The 16,003-nt window shown below is 33.9% G+C and overlaps 5 protein-coding genes across 13 annotated transcripts; 4 read left to right on the top strand and 1 right to left on the bottom strand.

The window, feature by feature from the left end:
• Positions 1–224: 224 nt before the first annotated feature.
• LOC142973059 (tRNA N6-adenosine threonylcarbamoyltransferase, mitochondrial-like) lies at positions 225–1,543 on the top strand. Its single transcript, XM_076114607.1, has one exon. It carries the CDS (start codon positions 306–308, stop codon positions 1,536–1,538), a length of 1,233 nt encoding a protein of 410 aa, XP_075970722.1. The 5' UTR covers positions 225–305; the 3' UTR covers positions 1,539–1,543.
• Positions 1,544–1,738: 195 nt separating this feature from the next.
• Positions 1,739–2,803, bottom strand: LOC142973061 (protein stunted-like). Of its 2 annotated transcripts, XM_076114609.1 has the most exons (4): positions 2,645–2,803; positions 2,441–2,571; positions 2,199–2,229; positions 1,739–1,863 (listed from the first exon to the last, which is right to left on the bottom strand). In XM_076114609.1, exons 1-3 carry the CDS (start codon positions 2,671–2,673, stop codon positions 2,216–2,218), a joined length of 174 nt encoding a protein of 57 aa, XP_075970724.1. In that variant the 5' UTR covers positions 2,674–2,803; the 3' UTR covers positions 1,739–1,863; positions 2,199–2,215. The 2 variants fall into 2 exon arrangements, with proteins under 2 accessions (XP_075970724.1, XP_075970723.1); XM_076114608.1 differs by lacking the exon at positions 2,199–2,229.
• Positions 2,804–3,008: 205 nt separating this feature from the next.
• On the top strand, positions 3,009–9,577 carry LOC142973058 (traB domain-containing protein-like). 2 transcript variants are annotated; one of them, XM_076114606.1, is made up of 11 exons: positions 3,009–3,149; positions 3,371–3,635; positions 3,975–4,064; positions 4,378–4,508; positions 5,098–5,222; positions 5,497–5,623; positions 5,790–5,929; positions 6,234–6,385; positions 6,621–6,726; positions 7,081–7,230; positions 7,458–9,577. In XM_076114606.1, the coding sequence occupies exons 2-10, from the start codon at positions 3,428–3,430 to the stop codon at positions 7,193–7,195; spliced, it is 1,194 nt and encodes a 397-aa protein (XP_075970721.1). In that variant the 5' UTR covers positions 3,009–3,149; positions 3,371–3,427; the 3' UTR covers positions 7,196–7,230; positions 7,458–9,577. The 2 variants fall into 2 exon arrangements, with proteins under 2 accessions (XP_075970721.1, XP_075970720.1); XM_076114605.1 differs by having other exon boundaries at positions 3,019–3,149; positions 3,412–3,635.
• A 458-nt stretch (positions 9,578–10,035) lies between these two features.
• On the top strand, positions 10,036–12,819 carry LOC142973377 (traB domain-containing protein-like). Of its 7 annotated transcripts, none has more exons than XM_076115037.1 (9): positions 10,036–10,239; positions 10,336–10,487; positions 10,827–10,951; positions 11,184–11,310; positions 11,413–11,555; positions 11,637–11,794; positions 12,011–12,113; positions 12,294–12,359; positions 12,681–12,813. In XM_076115037.1, exons 1-8 carry the CDS (start codon positions 10,146–10,148, stop codon positions 12,298–12,300), a joined length of 909 nt encoding a protein of 302 aa, XP_075971152.1. In that variant the 5' UTR covers positions 10,036–10,145; the 3' UTR covers positions 12,301–12,359; positions 12,681–12,813. The 7 variants fall into 7 exon arrangements, with proteins under 7 accessions (XP_075971152.1, XP_075971151.1, XP_075971154.1 ...); XM_076115036.1 differs by having other exon boundaries at positions 12,008–12,113; XM_076115039.1 differs by having other exon boundaries at positions 12,008–12,123.
• Positions 12,820–13,612: 793 nt separating this feature from the next.
• Positions 13,613–15,705, top strand: LOC142973056 (formylglycine-generating enzyme). Its single transcript, XM_076114601.1, has 4 exons — positions 13,613–14,413; positions 14,499–14,670; positions 15,134–15,293; positions 15,380–15,705. Exons 1-4 carry the CDS (start codon positions 13,870–13,872, stop codon positions 15,518–15,520), a joined length of 1,017 nt encoding a protein of 338 aa, XP_075970716.1. The 5' UTR covers positions 13,613–13,869; the 3' UTR covers positions 15,521–15,705.
• The last annotated feature ends 298 nt before the right edge of the window (positions 15,706–16,003 follow it).

The following is a 16,003-nucleotide window of genomic DNA, read 5'->3' as shown; positions in this document are numbered from 1 at the left end:
ACCGATGGCTACCTACTTGGAGAGTAAATTCAAAATCATACGACAGAAATGTTGATGTTGAGTGCTATAGTTTCCTAGTTAATATTACATTTTTTATACCGTAAAGTCGAGTTACCTCTAGTTGATAGACAACAAATTCTACTCTACTAAACGTTTCTCAACTCCTAAACGTATAAAATAATATATGACAGCTGACACTGACAGCATGGAATAATCTGAAAGAATTTGCATGCGACTCAAATGATAACATCATGTCAATAAGTATTTTACACTATCCATAAATTATATAATCTTATTTAATTAAAATGCTATTGCACAAATGTTTAAGAAGACTTGTTACATCTTCAGTTATTAGAATATGTCCAAGTAGGACGTTGTACACTTCATCAAATCACATTATATTAGGTATTGAAACCTCTTGCGATGATACCGGTTGTGCTGTAATAGATGGGTCCGGAAATATATTGGGTGAATCATTATACTCTCAAAATGCAATACATACAAAATACGGCGGCGTTAATCCTCTTGTAGCTAAAATCCTACACCGGGAGAATATTGAACCAGCTGTGGCAGAGGCACTAAATAAGGCTGATAAAACTATCAAAGATGTTGATGCTATCGCCGTTACAACAAAACCTGGATTGCTCATAAGTTTACAAGTTGGAGTAAGATATGCAAAATACCTAGCAAGGATGCATAGTAAGCCATTAATACCTATACATCACATGGAAGCTCACGCATTAATAGCTCGGAAATACCATGATCTAGAATTCCCTTTCCTAGTTTTGCTAATATCTGGAGGTCATTGTTTACTTGCATTAGCAAAAGATGTTGATGAATTTGTTTTGCTTGGGAAGGGCTTAGATAATGCACCTGGTGAAGTTCTTGATAAAGTAGCTAGAAGAATGAAATTGAAAAATAGACCAGAATATTCAAGAATGTCTGGGGGAAGAGCAGTGGAATTAGCAGCATCAAAAGCAAGTAACCCAGGACTTTTTGAATTCCCATTACCACTAGCTAGAGTAAGAGATTGTAACTTTAGTTTTAGTGGTTTAAAGGATTCACTAGAGCGTAAGCTAATAAAAAAAGAATTTGAACACCAAGCAATGGGATGTGAATTAATACCAGAGGTAAATGACTTGTGTGCAGCATTTCAGACAGCTGTAGCAGAACATTTAGTGCACAGAACTCATAGGGCAATTATGTTTTGTGAAAAAAACAACCTTATTACACCCAATCACAGAAAGATTGTAGTTTCTGGTGGTGTTGCTTGTAATAATTTTATTTTTAAATCTATTGAATATTTAGCAAATCAGACAGGATATAAAGCATATCGTCCACCACCACAAGTGTGTACCGATAATGGAGTAATGATTGCATGGAATGGTTTAGAGAAATTAAGAAAGCAATATGATGCACATAAAGATATTTGTGTAAAAGATATAGATCCTACAGCACCACTAGGTAAGAATTTAGTTAATCAAGTTAAATCTGCCAATATATCAACTAAGGTAACTAGATTAAAACATATTATTTAATTTTATGACATAGTTTTATTTACCACTACTTCCCTTTACCACTCTACAAGTTGATTGTATATAGAAACCATTTAATTGTTTAAGTGGTTTCAATACAATATGTTTTAATAATTATTCATAGATAGTAATTTATTATTTATCATGTAAAAATAAACTGTGAGTACTGATTGATGAGAAGTTTGATAAATACATAACAAAAATTACTTTTTAAAACAATAATTTATTTAAGGATTTATAACTAACATATTGTACAGTAGCAGATTGTTGATCATCATGCATGTTGGTAAAGAATCCCCTTCTGTTTACTTGGCAGCGGCTTTTAGATCTGAAAATTATAATAATATATTAGATAGCTGCTCACAGACTATGTTATACATATTGGCTCAAACCTATGTATAACTTGTTAAATGTCACATAACACACTCTTTGCTTGTAAAACTATCAATCTATGCATACACAAGGCTTGTTAGGTTAGCATCAAAATATGCATTATTTTGATACTGTTAGTTCAAAACGTTCACAACATGACAGCACTCAAAGTATCACTAAACAAACTAAGTATTAATATATCACTAAACTCTAAAACATTAGTGACATGGTACTATTCCATTATTATCATGGAATAAAACAGCACAACCTCATAAGGTTTGTGTGACCAACCTAATAGAATTCGCCCATTAGTCCTTCTCATCTGAAAAATGAATTTTATTTATTGTACTATGTATAAGATAAGTAAACAAAGTTCCTGAAATTCTTATTTTCTTGTGTCGGTTGTGAAGAGTAAAATATACTTTAATATAACACAGCGCTAGTAATAACTCGAACATATATACATATTTCTAGTAAGAGACCTTGGTTGGCCGGACACCAAACTATATAAATATAATCCTCAAACAACTTACGTGCTGGTCTGCCATCGGTCCAAGGAGTGATACGAACGTGAGACTCGTCGCGTTTGAGGGCCTCTGTACGTAGTTCGGGTTTCAAGGATCGCCGCAACATCTTAGCAGCAATGTTGGAGTAGTTTATGTAACTAGAAAAACATAACCTTTAATTAACTTGGGGTCTATTGTCTAACACAATGTTAGTGACTAGAGTCAACTTACTTAAGGCCAACTTGTCGCCAAGCACTCATTTTGGATATCAATAAGTTCTGTGACCTGCAAAGTAACAAATCCTATCAACCCGAAAATCAATTCGGTTCGGAATAATGTCGGAAAAAGTGATGTAACAGTGCTAGTGTAGCGCATATGTCAGGAATGTCAGAGCATAAACTCGACTAACCTAACAATCTTAACTCTTTCAAATCATTTAAGACTTTACCTCTTACAGCAGACTTTTATTCAAATAAGTAGGTGCAGAATAATAATAATTTCTCTATAAATATTTTTATTTTTATTAATTAGTCTTCTAATTTTTAAACGAAACTTGACTTTTATCCGTTTGCTGCATCAGCATTTGAGCATTCCCTGTCATTCGGTTTCTGAACGTGTTCTTAGACATGGCTAGGAATGTACAACAAACTAAATAAAATTATATTTTTTTCGTTTTAGAGACTGCAAATTCATTCTTTATGATCTTCTAGATCTACATTGTAAGGAACTTGATTTGGTTAGTATTTTTTTCGTGTTTAAAATTGAGCAAATGTACCACGTACTTTCACTTTAAAAAATTGAGGTGGCAGTAACTTATTTGTAATATCCACGTTACAAGAGAAATATAGTCAATCTAAAGTCAAGTTCTATCATAGTTATAGTATTTTACTTCTTAGTTTGAACTCTCAGCTTTTAATCTGTATTTTATTACAACAACTGTTGCCACTGATATTGCAGCTGTTGCACTTGAAACATTCAAGTGTCATTGGAATTTACAGCTATTGAACAGTAAAAATGGATGTTGCTGATCGTCTGCTAACTAACTCTAACGATAGACTTGTGACACATGGTGATTTAGAAGAAGATAAGTTAACATTGACTGGTAAGCCATCAGGAGTAAAATGTGATATAGTGAATGAGTGCAAGGTGTTCATAAAAGCTGAAGATGGAGGTGGTGATGCACATTTAAACCACAGTGGCGCTGTGGCACAAGAGGGACCAGGTAATAATTCAACTATTAGCACAATGCTGATGGTGGTACTCACTATGTGTGTTTTTCTTTAAAGATTATCTTAGTTGGGTTCAATTTAACTAGCCAAGTAAGCCAATGTCATTATAACCAGTTTGAGTTTACAAATTGGTTTAAGCCTAAAAAATAGTTACTTAATATTTTAATGTTACTCATTTTGGTCACTTTGTACATCATTTTGTAAGATATGTTTTTCTTAAAGTGCTTTAACACACTTACTAATTCAATAAAGCAAGATGTTGGAAGGTTTCTTAATAAAATGTTTTTGACATTGCCTTGAGTCTTATATTTGTTTTTTAATTTAATTTTCAGATAAGCCTAAGTTTGTTACTTCTACCCCAGATCAAAAGAAGGAATCGCCAACAGACCATCATGATTCAAACCCAGAATGTGATATGGATGGTAAATATCAATAAATAGATAACTCGTTATTGTCTTGACCATTCTAAAATCTATCCATCTGCTTTTTTCATCAACTTTTACTTTTTACTTTTTAGTCCATTTTAATTCATACTCATAATATTTTAATAAATAGCTACTTGTTTATCTTCATTACATGCTATCATGGTTATTTATAAATATTGAATTCCTAACATTTTAAGTCGTAATAAAATTGGAAGTTGAAAGTGGCTTGTCTGAAATACTTATTTTAAATAAGTACTTGTCTTTGTTAAAAGACAGATATGGTAGTTAATTTGGAACTTGTTTGTTTAAGCTGTTCCTGAGCTACCCATGGATGATGGTCTTCCAAGCACTGTGACAGTGCTAGATACTCCTGATGGAGGGAAAGTATATTTAGTAGGCACTGCTCACTTCAGCATACAGTCTCAAGAGGATGTGTCCAGGGTAAGTAACCTTTTTTTTAATCATTTAGTTATTTAGGTCAGATGTTTTCTTTTGTACATGTTTAACACTACCCCGGGAAGTGGTGTAGTATGTTACAATGGGGGCTAGCAAGAACTTTATCAATCAATTCCTTTTCAATCTCAAGGTTTATGCTATTTTATTTAATTCACATGACTTATATTAATTTCAGATTAATTATGATATAATTGCCCATTTGGGGACAATTTGATAACATTGTTTGTTATTGTACAGTAATGTACAGTCTAAAATAATGATTAAATCATTACTGGTATTAAGCAATGTAATTAGTAACAAGGATAATAAAATTAATCAATAATAGTGTTATAATGAGTTCACCTGCCGGCCTATTAATATATCTTACTAATATTCACACAAACACTACACAATAGATTTTGAAGAAATTAGTCATTAGGTATTTTTTAACCTGGATACTTTTTATATGCAAAAGTCTTGCCATCCGGACAAAGTCGTGAGCATATCATAGTAATCAATGGCATAGATTAAGACGGTAGTTGAAGATCCAGCCCGAAAGTCAAATAGTTCATGATATTTTTATTTTTTGATGCAGGTTATCCAAGAGGTGAACCCTCACATTGTGATGGTGGAATTATGTGAACAGAGGACTAACATTCTCTTGCTAGATGAAGAAGTGATACTTAGAGAAGCTAAGAACATTAATATCAAAAAGATCAGGTTAGTAAAAGTAATTTTTAGCAATTCAATAGATAATATTAGATCATTTATTGTATGGTTAGTAGGCAACTTACAGTCAATGTTGCTCAAGCTGTCTTTTGACATAATTTGGTCAACACATTGGCTAGTAAATAAATTGACTTGTGCCACTTTTTAGTTAGTCATGTTTACTAGGTGTATTGCCGAAAAATACCTTAATTTGGTAAATTTTATACTAAGATGTATTTACCGTTGTTATTAGAATTAATACTAATCAGTATTATCAATATTTCAGGGCAACAATGGCTCAGAATGGCGTGTTCAATGGCTTGATGTATATTTTACTACTGAACATGTCTGCTCATATCACACGTGAGTTAGGCATGGCTCCCGGCGGCGAATTCCGACGGGCAATGGCTGAGGTAACCTTATTTTTTTAAACATTTCAATGGTACATTCATTTATTGCTCAGAAGTAAAGTTAGGTCTTTCTCAATTTCTGTTAGAATGTACTTAATAACAGCATAGAGTTTGGTATTGAACTTGTCAATAAACAGGTGTGATGGTTTAAAAATATCTATATTTTCAGGCAAAGAAGATCCCTAACTGCATTGTCCAATTGGGTGATAGGGCCATTGATATCACGTTGCACCGCGCTATCGCGTCTCTGTCGTGGGGACAGACTGTCAGATTTATTTGGCATCTGCTTACATCCAACCAAACTATCAGGTCAGTGGAAATACCTTCGCATATTATCTCTATACCCAAGAATAAGATATAAATAAACTATGTAAATAATAATGAATCAAAAAACTCCCGTGTTTGTGAATTGATGCTAACAAAATATGGCTCCTTGTAGTTTCTTTCGTGTCTTTTTATGATAAGATATTTATTTTTTATACTTTCTTTATATTTTTATGAAAAGGGGTCAACAGAAAGTGAATAGAACTACATCACTCATTCCAAAATCTACCAATAGTCTAACATAGTAAAGGCATAATTCAGTGCTAACAAAGCTCTTTTTACTCTATAGCCTGGAAGAAGTAGAGAAATGTAAACAAAAGAAGATGTTAGAAGACATGCTGGAGGAGATGGCTGAAGAGTTCCCTGCCTTGAAGCGAGTGTTCGTTGTGGAGAGAGACATGTACCTCTGTCACTCATTGCAAGTAGCTGCTCTACAACCACGTGAGTATTACCATTTTTTCTGTTTAGGAAGTTCTATAAAAGCATTTTGGTATAATTTTAAATGCAGCTATAGTTAGTGTGTCACATAACTCCCATTATACTATTAGTAGCAGTAGTAGAGTTGTGTTTAAGCACTTAATGAGTAAATGAGTGGGTCTTGGACATGGACAGTAGCAAACTATTTTTTGAAGATTAAATTGAAACTTGTAATAAAGATGTTATTAATACATTTCAGGCCGTGAGCCATGTCGTATTGTGGGAGTGGTTGGTATTGGACATGTGGCCGGCATCGTCGAGCATTGGGGCAAGATTACCCCCAAAGATATCCCACCGCTATTGCAGTGAGTATAAATCCTTATATTATTATTAACTAGAGATTGGAGATTAAAGGTACATACATTTACGCTTTGTCATCATTGACATGTATCACATAGCAATGAAGGAAACATAATCATTACCTGTATAAATTATATTTAGAACTTTTGTATGGTAATCACATTCCAAATATGGTATACCCAATTAATGTCCTCGTAACTTGATTTATTTTTACCGCAATAATCTATGTTTATTTCCATCAATTGACCCTTAATTTATAGCATTTTTTGGTGCTCGTTCGTAATAAATTTACCGAAAATTTGGGGAGTTTGGATAGTGCTTTGATAGGAATGTTTAGTATAATATAATGGCCGTGTCAGGATCCCGGCGCCGTCGCTGTCGACGCGCGTGCTGCGCGTGTCGGTGCGCGTGGCGCTGGTGGGCGCGCTCATCTACGCCGGCTACAAGCTCATGCCGCGCCGCTGGCTGCCATGATGACCGTACCTCGATTTTCTTCTCATTTTCTTGTGGTGAGTACGCTTCGCTCTATTAAACGCAAATCTATCCGCTCCGAATAGCAATCGAATAAATTAAGTGTCTTCTAATTTTATTTTACAAATATGTGCTCGTTACGCGGGCTGTTTTAGTGGACATACTATATTTCATGATCACATGAGGTGAGTTCTCGGACGCTATTATTCATAAATGAAAATTTCGTGCTTGGAAAACCTGAGCTCAAGGCTACGATTTGTTCCAGGATTGGCTGGTTGCTCTTGGCCATGAGGACCTCGAAAAAAAGAAGACGATAATTGATTAAATTGAGTGTGCAAATGAGTGTGCAAGTGAATGGATCTTATTATAGATAATATGTAACTCTGAGTGTGATGTGTTGTTACATATAAACGTTTTAGGTTCCTCGTTTTAAATATTTGGCCATAGTCATTGATGGAAAAATATTAGATGTATAGTTTATATTTAAATAGAATTAGCATAATGTTTCAAACTTTAGTGGGGGATTGAGATAATTGATATAAATATTGTCTAAAGACACTGAATCTTAATATAGGGTAGAGGTAGGGTGAGCTATAAATAAAAGTGCACTATTAAATTCTTCCAAGTAGATTGAGGTTAGACTGATGTTTATATAATGGAATAGTTGTATAATAGTTAACTATACCGGCTCAATAGTGAATGCATTTATCAAAATTATTACTGTGTGAACCTTCCAATGCATGAAAGTCGACAAGACTGCTGCGATCTGTGTGCTCTAATTTATATCCATCATGAATGCAATATAATGCAAATAGTTGTAGAATATTGCTCCTTTCCACGGAAATGAAGGGTAGTTAACTAATAATTATATTATATATTGTAATCAACGAATTATTGAAATAATATCGTATTGTTTTATCAGCATCAATTATAGTATTTTATGCAAATTGGCCTCTTTGTGTATTGCATAGAAATTTTAATAACATTCTCATAATAATTTCACTTTTAGGCATAGCTAGAAACAAGTCACGATTATTAAAATAACGAATAAAAGCAAGACCTGCTATGATGTTTAATCACAATATTTACTTTAATAGTGAGTTCAGCTATGCCCGTGACTTTAATGAGATATTATAAAATATCTAAAGAGTAAATATCCTTTGACTGCACTTCTGTACTTGCCGCATCTAATTATGGCTGTACGTAGAAAATAAATGTGCGAAGACAAAATGCTTGTAATGCCTAATAGCTCATAAATATTTTTAATCAGATCACTCTGTCCCAAACACTCAGTCATATTATAGAAGTGTTAGTACACAATAGATATAAAAAAGACTTAATATCTATTTAAATAATAAATGTGAGCTTTACACATAATCGACTAAGCAGTCGCATAAATGGCGTGTATTTAAATGTAGTGAAGAGTTAAGAAGATTTCATTTTGTGTTTATATCTAAGCTGTTTTGTTCTTGGAATAAGTTGTTGTTTGTTTTCATTTTTGTTGAGGTTAAGAGCCATTAGGCACTCTCGATAGTCAACATTCTCAGCAGTCTAGACGTGTATGTAAAAGCCGAGAGATTTGTGGTTCCTGGAGTATACGCCTAATGATATTGTCACCTTCAATGAGTGGCGACCGAGTCACTGCAACCGTCGATTGTTTGGCCTTATGGTTCTTAAAAGTTAGTGTTTTAAACCAAATTCATGTTAGTGACACATCTATTAGAGTAGGTTTGAGTTGTGGATATTGTTATTGTATTATTATTACGTTACACTTAATAGGATTTTAATAGCAGCACCATGTACGATATTACGGATTTTGTCAATATACAGTCATAACTATGGTCATAACTGTTGCTTGCATTTTACCACTTATATACCTACATTGAAATATGAATGCACTATGTAATATTAAAACATAAGTTTTAGATATTGTTAAAAGTAATCTTATGTAGGAGATTTAATACTTACTACATGTTTCATGTGAATTTAATATGACTTACTTGTAATTGTCACTAAATATACGTGTTCAGTCAGCAATTGGCCAATTTATTAACTAGTTGTACTAATTGGTAAATTATAAAATAAAGATATTTTAAGAACTGTGATAACTGTAAGAAATTATGATTAATATTTCCATCCGTCTTAAGGGATAAGCATATGAAAATATACTTCTATCAAATTATTACTTCAATGATATTTTTATCAATGTGGTTCATGAATGTGTAGATAAATGACACTGTTTAAGTATAGTTCTGGATAAACGATATCACTGTATGGCTTAGTAGTACTACATGTGTGTTTAGATGACAAAATTCATTACTTACCTACCTTATTAAATAATGAAATAAGCATTGTTCAGTCTTAATAAATATATACTTATGATAACGTAGTTTTTGTTGTTCTTAATGAAGCCGATTGTGGTAGCACTAGAACGAATGGAGGATAAGCGTGAATCTGTACCGTGTTTGAACAAAATGCCTCTTGTCCTATTTCATTTACAGTCTTACAAATCTAGAATTTAAAACAAAATCTTTCGAATTTAGTTGTATTATTTAACGAACTATCTCGACAAATGATTTGATTGAGTGAATCCCGAAATATACAGATTTGTTATCAATCTTTGTACTTGTACCTACATAATAACGATGTTAGTTTCCACATAGTTCTGGGTCGACAAGACCTACGGGACCCTATCATTAGAAGGAAAAAATAGGTTGGTGTTCAAGCCCAATATCACCGAAATATACAGACCACGGAGTAAATACAATATTTTTTCTTAATAGCTGGCTGAAAAAATTCTAACAGGCCTTTAAACTTTTAAAATATGAAACGTCAATCTGACATTGAAACAAATTAAACAGCAGCCAAATTAAACATGGACATTTTCCCGCAGATTCCATTAAATTGTAAATAATGCAACCAAAATTGTGTCTTTAAAATTATTCAACGAAATATGATATACAAAACATGTAGGTTTGTTAAAAGTTGGTACAGCAGAGGCTTCGAAATCGGTTTAGTTTTTAACCAACTGCAGCGATCTAATCACAGTAAGTGTGAGTTTGGTTGGTTTTCATTTTCGATAAATGAACCTGACGATTACTTGCTGTTGTGATAATAATTTCTAATAAACATTTCGCTTTTAGCGGTTTGCTCAATATTTCCCAGAAACTTCAGTGCTACAACTAGTATAGATTTACCAAAATCGGCTACCCTTTTGCACAGTGACAATGAAGCAACAGTCGTATTGTTGGGCACCGTGCACTTTAGTAAACAGTCTGTCGAAGATGTTTCCGAGGTAAATGCGTAAACTTAAGAATTTTTTTACGGTGTTTAGTATTTATGGTGGCTACCTAATTTACCTATCCAACTTACAACCTGAACACCAATGTTATGGCTACCAGAGAATATGAACAGTAGGTACCTGAATCTGTGTAACTTATTTCTTTGAGAATTTTATAAATCGTCACAAATTCGGTAAATCACTATTCAATCGACAACATTTAATTAATCTATTTAGATAGCTGACATCTAATAAGATTATGTAATAGTCTACGTAGTTACTACAATTTAATTTGCCGGGCACTGCTGCAGTCTATTTTCAATTTTGAGTATACATTTAATCTATTCTTAACAGATAGTGCGGGCAATAAATCCAAATGCAATTTTGGTTGAGTTATGTCGGCAAAGAGTTTCGCTCCTGGAACTGGATGACAAGAAATTTTTAGAAGATGCTAAGAACTTTGACGCTCAGAAATTAAAGTTAGTAATTTACTTTTTATCAATTCTAATGGTAATTAAGTTGCACTATCCCAATTCGCACTTGGCCACCGCAGTATTCTCACGGCCCCGTCTTCCTCACTTCGGCAGGAGAACCTTTCCCATTTTTCATCTTGCTGCTTTCTACTTTATCGCGCTGGGTATGGTATCAATCCTTATGAGTAGGTTGGTAGATAGTTAGTGTTACCTAAGTGTTATCGTTAACATATTGCAGAGAAGCAGTAAAGGGGCAGAACTTTGTCTCCGGAATGCTGCATGCCATGCTATTAAAAACTTACGCTGATATAGCAAAAGAACTAGGGGTTGCGCCAGGAGGAGAATTTCGAAGAGCATATCAAGAGGTCTGTTCTTATTCGAGCTTGATAAATCGTTGTTGTGTAACCCGTATAGATGATAAATTTCAAAAATATTGTATTTTTTTTTAAATGAGGTTCTATTTTCAGATGAAAAAAATTCCCGGGTGCAAATTATTTCTTGGTGATCGTCCCATTCAAATAACAATAGCTCGTGCTTTCCAATCGTTAAGCGTTTACGAATTGGGGCAAGTTATGTATCACCTTACTACATCAAATCCGAAACCGATAGAGTATGTGTTCTGTTGAATATTATCCAAAATGTGCTTTATTTATAAATTTCTCGCCATTTTTACTTCTTTGTATGATTACAGCAAACTACAACTAGAAAAATATAAAGACAGAGATTACGTTCAAGCACAATTCGAAGAAATAACAAAGGATGTCCCGGCCTTCAAAAAGATCTTCCATGTGTTTGTTGATGAGCGCGATAAATGTCTTGCGTATTCATTGCAAGAATGTGTTCGATCGGGCGAGTACCTTTGTGTATTTACATATATCTACCTTAAATAACTATACCTTAAAAAAAGTAGAGACAATAGTTATAATTCAGGCTGTTAATCAAAAAGTGAAGTCAACGTCAAAGATTATTATTAATGAATTTCATAACATGTTAAAGTGCCCGGTGTCCCAATAATCAAATTTAATTGTGAGATAAAGATTTAGTGAGTGTTCCATTTTTCAGTAGTTAAGAATCCCCGTGTTCTCGCCGTGGTGGGTATGGGACACGTAGATGGCATTGTCAAATATTACGGTAAAATGAGACAGGAAGACATTGTGCCGCTACTGTTGTAAGTAAAAGTTAGTGATCAGATTCCCGCTTTTACTTAAGTTTAGCTATTAGGCACACCCATTATTTGTCTTTGTTAGGGCATTTACATTTCAATTATGGTCATTCAGAAGGATCCGATTTCAACAATATTAGATGGACTGAAAAACGCAAAAATAACACATCTTTTCCTTATTTTCAGTGACTAGGTTTTTCTATGATCAACCATTATTAATTACTTAAGTGAATATCCATTACCAAATAAGAGGTGAGGAGATTATAATACAGTTCGGTTTTAAGTTTTGAGTAGGGTAGCACAATATTGACCTTTTTGAACTTCATACTAACGACGAAAAGCAAATGGTGGGATTTTGTTCGTTAATTGAACTTAGGTGCAGTCACGCTGCGATTTCAGGCGTGTGTGTATGTAAACATAGCAGCGACGCGATATCGAGTTGCAACTAACTATAACAAATGAGGCTTTACGCACGCCTGACGCAAATGATGCTGCAACAAGTCGCAGTACGTAACTGCCCTGAGTCAAAACACAATATAATTTCAAGAACCCAATTCCGGTTTTGTTTTCCAGATTACCACCTCGGCCCTACTACAAAGTATTACTGGCAAAAGGAATGAAACTAACGTTCTATTTTCTAATATTTTCATTTTTCTTCAGACTAATTTTCGGCTAAAGTACTAAACGCTATAATTTTAATAAAAAGTATACGTCCACTTCCTTTTTTATTTGCTTTTGATATAATAATTAAGAAGGAATCGAATCGAATACATTGCGTGGCGTTCTGCGGCAGGAGTTGTAAAACTTGTTTTAAAGTTGACCGCTGCGATGTGACCCCTTTTGCGTAAGTATCGTATTTACGCAAAAGGGGTCACACTAGGCTAGGCTAGGCTAAGACAAATGACAATGCATATTGCATACATTACAACAAAAAAAGCTGACCGCTAGACAGTATGTTCCGCACCTAAGGCTGGTTGTACCTATAGGTGTTATACCTTCACGCGATCCGGGGGGCTCAACCGTAGCGCCACACATTATTATGTTGTTCAGAGAGTCCGTAAGGCGTACGTATCTCAGGGATAGCCAGGGAATAAAGACCTATCTAGGTCTACCAGATAATGATAGACAAAATTATAGTGAAGTGTTTCCTACTACCCACGAATGCTAGCTGAGCTGCATGTGCGATGTATTTTTTTTTCAGTTTTAATTTAAATGAAATCCTATATAGTTTTGACTATAGTCCGATCCAATTAGACAATGGGTGCTTTACATAATTTACAACAGAATTTAACTATAATATTGTAAGTATAGGGGATTGTAGACAACATGTCTAGGGCCAATCATTGGTCACTTTACTCTACGACCTTGTATGGATTGTGTTAAATAGGTAGGCCGTAGTCTTATCTACTATAAAGAGTATTTGATATTACTTTGAAAAAAATCGACTAACTTGGAACTCGATTTGGCGTAAGGATCGGCAATTTCCTAACTGTCAGTTTTGTGAACTCTTGTCAAAAATGACAAACGTCATCTGTTGTTCTTATCAGAGTTGTTTTTGTTGTTGTAGATAATCAAAACTAGTCGCTTTCTAATCTCACGTGTAATCCTACAATAAAGTTTATAACTAGATTAGAATATTTGGTGAAGTGGCTGTAAAGAAGTTAATGTCCTATTGTTGTGTTAGATCATTTAAATTTATTGTTCTAAGGTCCTTCTTTAATCGATAGAAAGTTTATATTTGCCAGGTATTATTTTATAAAAAATGTTATTTATTATATTTCTAACTTTATTGCAAACTGTGTTCACGTATAATAAAGAAACTGGCTGCGGTTGTGGAATCAACAGAACAGGTGACAAAAAGTTTATAGAAGGAAATGTGTTTAGTGGTTCAAGAAATGATCTGGATCAGTGTTCGGCCGAGGATAGCGATTGTGTAGCTGAAACTGAAGATATCAGTGACCGTGAGGCAAATAGAATGATTTTAATTCCAGCAGGGGAGTATCAGTTTGGAACTGATGATATAGCCATTGAGAAAGATATGGAAGGTCCAAAGAGAATAATAAAATTGAATAGCTTTTATTTGGACAAATACGAAGTTTCTAATGGAGACTTTGAATCTTTTGTGAGATCAACTGGTTATAAGACTGAAGCAGAAAGTTATGGAGATAGTTTTGTGTTTACTTTATTTTTAAATAATACATTTAAAGAGCAGCTGAAGGATTTCCGTGTTGTTCAAGCTGTTTGGTGGTATAAGGTATTAGGGGCTGACTGGAGACACCCACATGGACCAGACTCTGATATTAAAGGTACAGTTAATTGCTTATTAAAAGGGTGTGCTGATCTTTTCTATATGGATGGGTTTATCATTGATTTTATATGATTGTGTTATAGACTTGATGGATCACCCAGTTATTCATGTGTCTTGGACGGATGCAAAAGCTTTCTGTAAGTGGAGGGGTGCTCGCCTCCCCTCAGAGGCTGAATGGGAAGCAGCATGTCGAGGGGGACACCGTGACACCAAATACCCTTGGGGTGACAAACTGTTTCCCGGACGCAAACATATGTAAGTTAAAATAAAACCTATGAAATAAGAATTCCCAGCTTCCAGATGACAAACTGCATGTTATTCTTGTTACTATATCTTATTTGAGTCAGGAAAATTAATTATGATGCTCTAGCTGTGAAAATCGAAAAAGTCTATTCATATGTAGTTTGTATATAATTACTATCAAGTATACTTAATATAGAATAGTACCTATGTTAGGTCTGGGGTTAGTGAGTAATTCTTAATCAAGAGGTTCAGAGGTAAGGAATTGAACCAAGCTGTTTGGTTTTATTTATTGAGATTGGAATGTTTTAAGAATACACCAGATGTTTGGCCATAATGACTGGTATATGTCAAAAGGCTCACCTCATATAGCATTAAACTGAGTATTATAAATGCGGAAATATTGGTGTGCTTTATCATCCTTTGCCTAACACCTAACATGCTTGATGTTATGTTTATAAGTATATAATCTTTTCAGGGCCAATATTTGGCAAGGTACATTCCCAGCTCATAATTCAGCTAAGGATGGCTACATTGGCACCAACCCAGTGGATATGTTTCCTCATAATGATTTTGGTCTGTACAACATGGCTGGCAATGTATGGGAGTGGACAGAAGATTCTTGGACTAAAGATAATGTACATTACCTATTTTCATTCTTCTTGTGATTTTTTTTGTTAAGGTTTTTAAACATTTTATAAACTTACTATTATTATATTTACAGCCTAAAGAAAAAGTCAAGAAAGGTGGATCATACTTATGTCATCTATCCTATTGTTACCGATATAGATGTTCTGCACGTTCCCACAACACAGAAGATAGTTCGGCAGGAAATTTAGGATTTAGGTGTGCTAAGTCTGCTTAATATATTGCAATTTATTATTTTACAATCAAATGTTTGTACTTAGTGTTTACAAAAATGTCACTTTGATAATTAGTAGTTTACTTTTGTAGGCACAGTCTGATCAAATAGCCTTGTATGTCTTTTATATACTATTGAGTTCCTATATTGTCTATAAATTTGACAAGTTATTATAAGAAGTACAATTGTAGCAAGTGTTGTTTTTGTCTCTGCACAACCCATATGGGGACAAGGCGTGATACTATATTATATTAATATGTAATGTTGTTTATGTATTAGTCCCTTTCAGTCTATAACTATATAAGAATATTGGCTGAGGGACCCATTATTTTTTTACACGAATTACAAAGAGAAAACTGTTCTTTTTTTATGATATTACGTAATAGGTAAGTAATGTACACGTTTTATAATTTATGGTGATGATTGATTTTTTAATACAATTAATTTTATTTTGCACAAGTTGTACTCATTTTAGTCCCATATTCA

This window comes from Anticarsia gemmatalis, chromosome 5 (genome assembly GCF_050436995.1).
Source record: "Anticarsia gemmatalis isolate Benzon Research Colony breed Stoneville strain chromosome 5, ilAntGemm2 primary, whole genome shotgun sequence".
Taxonomy (NCBI): Eukaryota; Metazoa; Arthropoda; class Insecta; order Lepidoptera; family Erebidae; genus Anticarsia; species Anticarsia gemmatalis.
Note: the sequence above shows the minus strand (reverse complement) of the source record. Positions and strands in the feature narration are given on the sequence as shown.